Below are 12110 nucleotides of genomic sequence, written 5' to 3'. Positions count from 1 at the left end.
GTTTAGCTTCTATATTTGCAACATAGTTGCTTAGAGTTGCAGCTGAGAGGCCGGCAAGTCAGGCGGGGAACGTTGGAGTCCGCCGTCACTGGAGCAAGCAAGCCTCCCTGTTTGCTTCAGTGCTTGGCTGCCGGCCGCCATCTTGGCTGGCAGTTAATTTGCATATCGCCCTGATTAGCCAATGGGAAGGGTAGTGGATGTACGGCTAATTACCATGTTTCTCTTTTATTAGATAGGATTTCCTCTTTTAGTGCATCTTGAGGATTCAAGAATAAGACATAATTGGGGTAACAATACCAGAGAAATACATCTTTAAAGCTATAAGTTCTCCATTGTAGGTTAACAATACAATTAAAAGAAGTCTTTCTTCCTTCCTTCCTTCCTTCCTTTCTTTGTTAATCCTCATCTGAGGATATTTTTCCACTGATTTTTAGGGAGAGTGGAAGAGAGAGGGAAAGACAGAGAGAAACATTAATGTGAAAGAAACACATCAACTGGTTGCCTCCTGCACAAGCCCTGCCTGACCAGGGCCTGGGCCGGGGAGGAGCCTGCAACCAAGATACGTGCCCTTGACCAGAATTAAACCTGGGATCCTTTGGTCCACAGGCCAATGCTCTATCCACTGAGCCAAACCAGCTAGGGCAAGAAGTAGATTTCTTCAACAAATGAGGTACAATTACCTAAAAGATAATTAAAAAAAAAAAAGTATACTGCATAACTTGGACAAAAAGCAGCTGATCTAAGGTCAGAATGGTCACCCACCTGCGGATTCTTCAATTTAGTAATAACTTTCCAAGCTTCATTGAGAATCTGAAGTCGATCACCCTCAGGAGGATCAGCCAAGGCCAAGTTTAACCCCAGTGAGCGAAAAAGAAGATGCTAAGAAAAACACACAATCATTATGTTACTGGAGATTTTAAATCAGAACAATTTCAGGCTGTCACACTGAGCTCATCATATATCCCATGACCCTTTCTGAATCCTACTACAGACCTCACAAGGTAGATGGAGAAGGGCAAGTAAGGAGCCAGGCTTGTACAGTCTAATTGTGGGCCTGATGTCCTGCTGGATGAGGCTTTTCATAAATAATGAGTAAAGATATATTTTTAGAGACATAAGACCAAAGTATTTTCTAAAAGCTTCACAGTGAGCTAATTCCACAGACTTAGGACTCTCAGGGAGACCGGATGCTCAGCAATTACACGTCTAACAATCCTGATCTCCACTCATCGTCCAGCATGTTCTTCAGACAGAGCCTCCCTTCATTTCCTGTTGGCCAAGCTGCCCTGACCCCAGACTTCCCCCTCAGAGGTACTGGGGCAACCCTGCTGCCCGTCCTCCAGCTGAGCAGAAGCCAGGTCATACCTTGGGGAAGCCGGCCTCACTGCACTCCTTGATCATGCCGATGAAATCGAGGGACCTGGTGGCGATGAACTCGGCCCGGAAAGCAGACATCACAGAATTCAACAGCAAGGCACTGCAAGACATGCATGCCCAATCACAGAGCCCCCGGAAGAAAGCCACTTTAATTTTAGGGCATATGTTGCTGGAAGGATGACTGACAACCCTTTCTTTAAGGTTTGAAGACAACCACATTAGAGTTAGAAGGCAACCTCCAGCAAGCATGTCAAACTCGCGGCCAGTGGGCCACATGCCTCGAGTTTGACATGCTTATGAGACTACCACAGTGTCTGTGCATGCTGGGAATTTCATCGACATTAAACTGACTGGATGGATGGATGGGTGGGTGGGTGAGTGGGTGGCTGGAAGAACAGGTAAATAAGCAAGCAATCAAATCCACTGAAACAGAAGTACACTGAGGCTTCAACAGACTGGTGCACTAATAAAACAAAACATTAAGTAACAATATTGATCCATGTTGTAAATATATATCCATTCACATCTCTTATAAAAATTCCTGTCTGGGACCGAGGGACACAGTGACTTAGAGACATCTACCACCAAAAGGAGGGACAGGAATATGAGTTCCTCCTGAGCCTACCAATTATCACAGCCCCGGGAGGAAAGGACTATTATTAAACCCATTTTACAGATAAGGAGACACTGTCACAGAGAGGTCAAGTAAGTAACCCAAGCTCACAAAGCTAGGAGAGAGTGGAGTCTGGCATCTGAAGCCTGACCTCCACGCTGTCCTACCCTCTTGTGGCTCTCTTGCCCACATAAGCATGCCAAGCTCAAAAAAAGCAACCAACTCCATTTCCAACTCATGCCTTATGAATTTTAAAATACTTACTTATTTCCTAGCTTCTTGCATCGCTCCATCATCTCGGTTAGCAGATTCTAAAAAAAAAAATTTAAAACAATAAAAATCATCACGTAGGAGAACCTAAAGCAACACTTCTCACAAGAGATTTCCAAAGTAGTACTCTACGTGAGCCTCCTGTCCATTCCCCAATGCTCCCTGCCCAGCAGGGATGAGGAGCGGGAGAGAAAGTACGCCCTGTGGCATTTCCCGTGGGTGCAAATACAGTCTTTCCAATTACCAACAGTTAGACCTTGGGTCAGTCAGCTGACTTCATTAGGCCTGGGCTTCCTCAGGCAGACAATACAGGTGCTACTGCAGGAGGTGAGGGAGGTATTGAGGGGCATACAGGACTATGACTCCCCACTGTCCTCCCCGCTCACGCAGTGCCAGTGGATTCTCAGTAAAACAACAAACACAGCCAGTGCTGGGTGCCCACCTGTCACAGCTAGGGGCATTAGCACCTGTGCTCTCACCACTTGTGACCACTCAGAGGCAAAATCCTATTTTCCCATTTCCCAGATGAGAAAGCAAGTGCTGGTCCAGGGGACACAGCTAGCTGTGCAGGCTGGAGGTGACTCAGCCATCTTTCATCAAAGGCCATGCTCTTCACCACATTTCCTCTCCACGAATTTTGAAGCATATTTTTTGCCCCAAATGAAAATTAATGCTTTACTCATTGGTGTACTGTCAATAGCTCTAGAGCAGTGGTTCTCAACCTTGGCTGCACATTAGAATCACCTGGGAATCTTTTTAAAATCCTGATTTCTGGGCCTCATCCTCCAGAAATTCTGTTTCTTTGTTACTAATGTTGTGGCCCACCCCATAACAAAGAAACAGAATTTCTGGAGGATGAGGCCCAGAAATCAGGATTTTAACACATTGCGTACCGCATAGAAATCTCTAAGACATACGCCAGGGACCGCACGTTTTTGGGCAAACTGCACGTTATTTAAATCATCATAACTACAGATCATAATGCACTTTAGGTGTTGTTTTTCAATAATTATAACATTTTTATTTACAAAAACAATTAAACAATTAAAGTTCCTAGTACTTTTTTAACGTATGGTACTGCGTAAAACATTTTCCTCTATGAAGAGGGACCAAACAAAATTTACATAAGTACCTAGATTCGCTCCTTTTTCCATGGGCGTGAAAAACGAGAACACTCGTGAGCGGTCCTTAACAGATGGCGCGCGAAACACGAGAAAACTCCTGAGCGGTACGAAATGTGTTATGACAATTACATATCTTTAAAAGAGCTCCTGTTTTTAAAAAAAATCCTGGAAGAATTATTCGTCAGGTAGTGATTTGGGAAGGTTTTAAAAATCATCACGTTGGAGAACCTAAAGCAACACTTATTGCCAAGAGATTTCCAGACAAGGTCACCCCAAGGACAAGAGCCCTACTGACAGGGGCACCCACCATGCACAGGTGCTGGGCTAAGCACCTCACATACCTTTCCCATTTCCTCTTCACAGCAGCCTTGGGAGGCCCATGTGAACTACCCCCACCTTCACAGCCAAGCAAGCCAGAGCTCAGAATGGTCAAGCAACTCTCTAGTTGGTGGTGGAAATGAGACTTGTATTTAAGTCTGGCCCCAAAGTCCAAAAATGAAACAAGTCTTCTTCAGTGCAATGCCACCCTTTCCAGGTGTCCCTCTAGGTTGCCAGAATAATTAAGGTAACAGCTGACTGTGGAGGAACTGTTGATATCACCACCCCCAAAACCCTGATTTTATTCATATTTCTGTCTCTCCCAACAAAAATCAGGCTGGGTCCAATTAGGGAATAAATTATGACACCCCATTTATATGTTGAAGCCCTAGCTCCAAATGTGACGGTGTGTGGAGATCAAGTTTTTAAGGAGGTAACTAATATCAGAAGGTATAAAGGTGGGGTCCTAATCCAATAGAAGAAGAGGAAGGGACCAGGAAGGCACATGAACAGAGAAGACCCTGTGAGGATGCGGTGAGAAGGCAGAGGGCTGTAAGTCAAGGAGAAAAGCCTCACCAGAAACCAACCCTGCTGGGCCCTCGCTACTGGACTTTTAGCCTTCAGAACTGTGAGAAAATAAGTTTCTGTTGTTGAAGCCTCCCAGTCTGTACAGCAGCCCGCTGTGGTCAGAATGGCCACCTAACCCCAAGGTGCTGGCACAGGGAGGTGGAGGCTTTGAGCGGTGATCAGGCCATGAGGCTGGAGCCCTCCTGAGTAGGATTAGTGCCCTTATAAACATGACCCAAGGAAGCTCCTTGGTCCCCTCTGCCAGGTGGGATGCAGGGACAACCAGGATGTGGACCCTCCTCAGACACTTTCAGCCTCTCGACCATGGATTTCCCAGCCTCCAGAACTGAGAAAACGACATGTGTTGTTTATAGCCCACTCAACCTGTGCTACTTTGTGACTGCAGCCTGAACAGACTAGGCAAACTGATACAAGCCAAACCAGTCACGGTGGTCTCATTCCCCACCAGTGGTAGGTTCCAAGGAAAGAGTTCCTTGGTCTTAAACAGAAAACCAAGAAACCGGAGACTCCCCATTTCTCTGCCTCTGGATGCAGCCATGTCTGGACATGATACGGCTACTCTGCTATCTGGAGACAGCAGAGCTGAGAGATGGACAGACCTGGCTGGCCCAAAGCCTGCACCTGCTATTCAAGAGAACGCATGGGTTGGTGTTTTTTGTAGGGCCAGGTGGGTGTCTGTTCCTTGCAGCAAGAAGCACTTCAGCAGAGGGTAAAATAGGTGATACCACAAATGGCCTCCCTATTCCACTCGCAGAACATTTACATTTGAAAAGTCATTCTGGAAGCTCAGTATCAAAGTGGTTTTGTGCAAGGCAGAGGAGACAGTGTGTAATTATCAGTGATATCCCCAGCCCACACAGACAACCACTCACTGAGCAACATCAATGGGCCAGCCACTATCCTAGGCACTGGGGACAGGGCAGTGAGGAAGTCAGTCAGACAGAAACCCTTGGTCTGTGTGGCATATTCTCTCAAACACATGTGCACGTGGCGTGTGCGCAGCATATGGATAAAATATCTGGCCATCAAGACAAAACAAATGCTTAAAGTGTTCTCTTTTTATAAGACATGAACAAATTAAAAATGCATCCAAGAATATAACTTTAAAGAAACAAAGGCTCTGTTGTCATAGAGGAATATTCATAAGTGTCCAGGGAGCCAGCTGTTATGGAGCTCAGGCAGGTCTGATAGAGGTTAATTTTTTGGTATCTGAAAGTAACAGGATTGATTATCTTTGGCAAGAATAAGACGTACAACAGTTCAAACCAGACAGATCAAAACAAGCTTGTTGGCGGAATAAAACCATTGAAAAACTTGCAAATCAGCACCCTAGTCTGCAGACACACAGCAGAGCCAGAAGATTCATTAGGCCCCTACATTTTCTTTATTTACATGTTTCATTTATAAAAATTATAAAAATAAGAAATGCTTATGGTCAAAAGTTCAAACAGTCCTGCCGTGCAACAGGTACAAAGCAAATGCCCGCCTCCCAATTCCTACTTCCCAAGACTCCCCAGTGTTGACACTGTGGTGTTCACCTTTCTAAACCTTTGCGCCCTGGGAATATGTCACTTTTGTTGTAAAACCACGAGGTTTGACATTGTTGTTGCTGTTTTACAAATGTGAATCGTCTTACACACATTGGGCTGCAACTTGCCTTTTTTACTCAAGAATCTAGCATGAGCCTTGCTCCTCCCACATTAGTATACACAAATCTATCTCGTTATATTTAACTAGAGGCCAGGTGCATGAAATTCATGCAGAGCAGGGGGGGGGCTGTCCCTCAGCCCGGCCTGCACCCTCTTCAATCTGGGACCCCTCTGGGGACGTCTGAATGCTGGTTTAGGATGGGGCCTAAACCTGCAATCAGACATCCCTCTCACAATCCAGGACCAATGGCTCCTAACCGCTTGCCTGCCTGCCTGCCTGCCTGCCTGATTGCCCTTAAACGCTTATGCCTGCTGGCCTGATCACCCCCTAACTGCTCCCCTGCAGGCCTGATTGCCCCCAACTGCCCTCCCCTGCTGGCCTGATTGCCCACAACTGCCCTCCCCTGCCGCGACCCGCCTCCTCCGCGTGAGGCAGCCATCTTGTGACGATGTGGGGGCGTGATGCCACCTAGGCTATTATTAGTATAGATGCCTGAGGAAGCCATAACATAACTATAACACTGCTATTCAAGTTGCCCCTAATGGATGGATTTTTTTTAGTTTTTTATTCTGGACCATTTACAGACTCATAAGAAATTGCAAAAATAGCAGAGAGGTCCTGGGTACTCATTATCCAGCTTTCCCCATAGGCTACATCTCCCGTGAATATAGTATACTATTTAAGCCAGGACACTGACACTGCTGTAATAAGTTAATTAGACTGTTTCACCAGGGTTTGCATGCACTCATTATCTTGGGAGGAAGGCGTTGTCTTTGTGACATTTCATTCACATGGGTTTGTAGAATCACCATTATATTGCAGATTTTAAGTATTTTTAAAGATTGTCTGCAGATGAGAGTTATATACCCACTTCAAAAGCAGAGGTAAGAGAAGTAAGTCAGGGCAGCACTGCACTTCTACTTTATGCATCAAAACTAACACATAAGCAGTCCAGACTGCTCACAAATGTGTGCTCTGCTTTTACTAAATAAACTTCCAAACCCCATGTTTATAAATACTGCTTCATGTAAAAGAGAATTAACAAATATGCACATTATCTTTTTGTTTTTATTTTTCTAACTGAAGCAGAAATGTAATGGGGGAAAATCAAGAACTAATCTTAACAGCTAATGCCCATTACCCCAATTCAGAGTTAATATAGCTCAGGTCTCAAAAAAATAAATTACTTCAATGTGAATAAAATGAAATTATATACCCTAGGCATTAAAAGGAGAAATTTTTAATTTTTCATGTTATTCTCTTTCTCTGGAGATTTTTTTCCTAATTTGAAAGAATGAAAAGAACACACTTGTGGGACATTCAGTCAAGATGGCTAAGCAGGAAGCTCTATGCCCAGCTCCTCGCACAACCACACAAAATTCCAACTAAATTATACAACAACCATCACTGAGAAGCATCTGAAGACCAGCTGGACAGAACTCCTATGACTAAGGATACACAGAAGAAGCCACAGAGAGATTAGGAGGAAGGGTGGAGCCGTGGGAAGGGCAGAACCCACAGACCAGGGAGATGGTTAAGAGTAGGGGTAGCTCAGATAACCTGGGGGGGCTGTGCCACCGGGCCCCACAAGACACCTTCTACATAAGGCCACTCTACCAAGACCTGGAGACATAAAAAACCCTATCTAACACAGGGAGGCAGCCAAAATGAGGAGACAAAGAAATACATCTCAAATGAAAGAACAGGACAAAAATCTAGAAAAAGAACAAAATAGAGATAAACAATCTACCACATACAGAGTTCAAACCCTGGTTATAAAGATGCTAATGAACTTTTGGGAAGAACAGATGAACTCAGTGAGAATTTCAGAGATAGAAATCATACAAAAGAAAATAGAAACCATGAAAAAGAATCAGTCAAAAATGAAGATGACAATAACTGAAATGAAGAATGCACTAGAGGGAATCAATAACAAATTAAATGAAGCAAAGGATCAAATCAGTGACGTGAAAGATACGACAGTGGAAAACACCCAATTGGAACAGCAAAAAATTAAAATAAAAAAAAACACAAACAAGAACAGTTTAAGGGACTTCTTAGACAGCACCAAAAATACCAACATTCATATGAGAAGAGGAGAAGAGTACCCAAAGGAGAAGAGTGAGCAAGGGATTGAAAACTTATTTGAAGAAATAATGACTAAAAACTCCTCTAAACCTGGGAAAAGAAATAAACATATATATCTAGGAAGCACAGAGTCCCAAAGATGAATCCAAAGAGGCCCAGAACAAAATACAGCATAATTAAAATGCCAAAGGTAAAAGACAAAGAGAGAATCTTAAAAGCGGCAAGAGAAAAGCAGTTAGTTACCTACAAGGCAGCTACCATGAGACTGTCAACAGAAACCTTGCAGGCCAGAAGAGAATGGCAAGAAATACTCAAAGTAATGAAAAGCACAGACCTACAATCAAGACTACTCTACCCGGCAAAGCTATCATTTAGAATTGAAGGACAAGAAAAAGCTAATAGAGTTCACCACTAATCCAGAATTGTAAGATATGTTAAAAGCATTTCTTTAAGTAGAAAAGAATAGATAAAAAATATGAGTAAAAATATATAAGCCCAGCTGGTGTGGTTCAGTTTGTTGAGCATGATGACCATGCACCAGGAGGTTGTTGGTTCGATTCCCAGTCAGGGCACATGCCTGGGTTGCAGGCTCAATCCCCAGTAAGGAGGGAGAAGGTGGCAGCCAATCGATGTTTCTCTCTCATTGATGTTTTTATCTCTCTCTCCATCTCCCTTCCGCTCTCTGAAATCAATAAAAACATATTTTAAAATATATTTTATATTTAACATATATGTTTTATGAAAAAAATTATATATATGAAAAAATTCTCACTGACAAAGACACAGTAAAAGCAGTGGATCAATCAACCATAAATATAGTACAAGGCTAAAAGACAAAAGTAGAAAGGTCATGTGTAATCACAATAAATTAAGGACACACACACTAAAAATGTAAAAAAAAAAATTATTAAAACATAAACATGGAGAAGGTGAGTAAAAATATTAGTGACTTTAAAATGTGTTCAAACTTAAGGGACCATCAACTTAAAGTAGACTGGCATGGAAATAGCTTGGCATATTTGAAGCACATGAAAACCACAAATCACAAATTTACAAGAGATAAAGAGATAAAGAAAATAATTCAAACACAGCACTACAGAGAGTCATCAACACACAACAGAATAGGAAAGAAACAGAGAACTACAAAAACAATAAAATAAAATAAAATAATTAATAAAATACCTATCAATAATTACTTCAAATGTAAATAGGTTAAATGCTCCAATCAACAGACACAAAAAATAGTGTTGTGAAGGCCTGGGGGCGGGTAGTGCTGGGGGGCAGAAGGGGTCAATTGGGAAAAAATGGGGGGGCATCTGTGTTATTTTCAACAATAAAGATAATTTTTTGAAAAAGATAAAGGGTGGCTCAATGGATAAAAAAACCAAGACCCAACCCTAACTGGTTTGGCTCAGTGGGTAGAGCGTTGGCCTGCGGACTAAAGGGTCCCAGGTCTGATTCCGGTCAAGGGCATGTACCTTGATTGCGGGCACATCCCCAGTAGGGGGTGTGCAGGAGGCAGCTGATTGTTTCTCTTTCATTGAGTTTCTAACTGTCTATCCCTCTCCCTTCCTCTCTGTAAAAAATCAGTAAAATATATTTAAAAAAAACAAGACCCATGCCATATACTGCCTACATGAGACTCACTTCATATCAATAGACAGAATGAAAGTAAAGGGATGGAAAAGATATTTCACTGAAATAAAAATCTTGAAAAAGGTGGGGTAGCAATGCTTCTATCTGACAAACTAGACTTAAAACAAAGGCTGTAACAGGAGACAAAGAAGGACATTTCACAATGATAAAGGGATCAATCCCAGAAGAGGATATAATTCTTGTAAACATCTACACATCCACCGTAGGAGCACTAGTTATATAAAGGGAGACATCCACAGTAATACAGTCACAGAGAGGACTTTAGCATTCCTTTGACATCAATGGATAGATCATACAGATAGAAAATCAACAAGGAAACAGTGGCCTTAAATGACACTTTAGAGCGGATGAACTTAATTGATACTGACAGAACATTTCATCCCTAAGTATAAACATTCAAGTCTACAGAAACATTTTCAAGGACAGACCACATGTCAGGCCACAAAACAAGTATCAGTTAATTTAATAAAACTGAAAATCATTTCAAGCATCTTCTTTGATCACAGTAGTATGAAACTAGAAATCAATTACAAAAAGAAAATTGGAAAACACACAAACACATGGAGGCTAAATAAGATGTTACTAAACAATGAATGGGTTTAACAAGGAGATCACAGAGGATATCAAAAGATACCCTGAGTCACATGTAAATGAAAACACAACAGCCCCAAATCTATGAGACACAGACAAAGCAATTCTAGGCGAGAAATTCATAGTGATACAGGCCTACTTCAAGAAACAAGAAAAATCCCAAATAAACTCTCTAACCTTACGTGTAAAGGAACCAGAAAAGGAAAAACAAACAAAGTCCAAAGTGAGTAGAAGGGAAAATATCAAGATCAGAGTGAAAATCAATGATCTGGAGTCTAAAGAAAATAACAGAAAAGATCAATGAAACCAAGAGCTGGTTCTCTGAAAAAATAAACAAGACTGACAAACCTTTAGCCAGAATCATCCAGAAAAAAAGAAGAGGACCCAAATAAATAAAATCAGAAATGAAAGAGGTGACAAATGAATATCAAAGGAATATCAGGAAATACTATGAATATATGTCAACCAATCAGACAACCTGGAAGAAATAGATAAATTACTAGAAACATGCAATCTTCTAAGACTGAATCAAGAAGAAATAGAATACCTGAACAGACTGGTAACAACAAACAAAATTGAAGCAGTAATAAAAAAAACCTCCCAACAAAGAAGTCCTGGACCTGATGGCTTCATAGGTGAATTTAACCAAACATTCAAAGAATTCATACATATTGGTCTCTAACTATTTCAAAAATTTAAAGAGAAAGGAAGACTCCCAAACATACTTTACAAGGCCAGCATTACCCTGATAACAAACCAGCTAAAGACATTACAAAAAAAGAAAATTATTGGCCAATGTTCCTGATGAACATAGATGCAGAACCCCTCAACAAAATATTAGCAAGTCAAATCCATAAAATACATTAAAAAGATGATATGCCATGACCAAGTGGGGCTTACCGCAGAGATGCAAGGCGGTATAATATTCACAAATCAATGAAAATGATACATCACATAAACAAAATGAAGGATAATAGATGCAGAAAAAACATTTGACAAAATCCAGCACCCATTTGTAATAAAAACTCTCAGCACAGTAGGAACAGAAGCAACATGCCTCAACATAACAAAGGGTACTATAACAAACCACAATCCACATCTGACTCAAGGATCAAAGCTAAAAACGCTTTTCTTAAGATCAAGAACAAGACAAGGATGCCCACTTTCACTACTTTTATTCAACATGTGTAGAATGTGCCTTAAATGGGAAGCATAATCCTATTTAACTTACTATAATTTTAATTGTAAGAGGAAGAGAAGTCTGTCCTCAAACAAGAAAGCCTTTTTAAATCACTCTGATGTTTGGGGGGAAGGTATTTTGTATTTCAATTTCAATGTGAAATTGTGGATGTTAGATATCGTAACTGAAGGCATCGCTCCTTCCTCTCATCTACATGGCTCTCCTTTCTGCTGGGTTTCCCTGGTCTGTCTTGTATATAACCAAATACTGCAGCCAAACTTGACCACCCCCTACATTGGAGGCGGGACCTGTTAAGACACACACAGCTCTAACTTCCCTGCGGACACACCCCAGCCACTGTCACCAAGCTTCTAGGCATCATACCGCCACACACATTTTCCATACCGCCCTCTACACTAACATCCGTTCTTCTGCGTTTTGAAATGATTAATTTTTTTTATAAGACACCCCACATTCCTTATTTAAGTGCCTCAAGAATCAAAGTTTATCAATATAAAATAAAAGAACACCCTATGACATGAGCATTTAATTTTTATTTTTTTAATTGTTTTATTGCTTAAAGTATTACAAAGGGTACTACATATGTCTCCCTTTTTCCCCCGCCCTTGACAATCTCCTGGCCTCCCCTACCCCC

At 41.6% G+C, this 12110-nt stretch overlaps 1 protein-coding gene across 1 annotated transcript in view; it reads right to left on the bottom strand.

Annotated features, from left to right (window-relative positions):
* The window catches only part of LOC102264191 (chromosome unknown open reading frame, human C16orf62), a 143125-nt gene that overhangs the window by 57658 nt on the left and 73357 nt on the right, over window positions 1-12110 (bottom strand). The window contains exons 15-17 of the mRNA XM_005861499.2: window positions 2255-2301; window positions 1366-1477; window positions 763-879 (exon numbers count right to left, since the gene is read on the bottom strand). Of these exons, the coding sequence (XP_005861561.1) occupies window positions 763-879; window positions 1366-1477; window positions 2255-2301 (276 nt within the window). The remainder of the gene's footprint in view (window positions 1-762; window positions 880-1365; window positions 1478-2254; window positions 2302-12110) is intronic.

This window comes from Myotis brandtii, unplaced genomic scaffold, assembly GCF_000412655.1.
Source record: "Myotis brandtii unplaced genomic scaffold, ASM41265v1 scaffold152, whole genome shotgun sequence".
Lineage (NCBI taxonomy): Eukaryota > Metazoa > Chordata > Mammalia > Chiroptera > Vespertilionidae > Myotis > Myotis brandtii.
The sequence above is the reverse complement of the archived record's forward strand: the minus strand, read 5'-3'. Positions and strand labels throughout refer to the sequence as shown.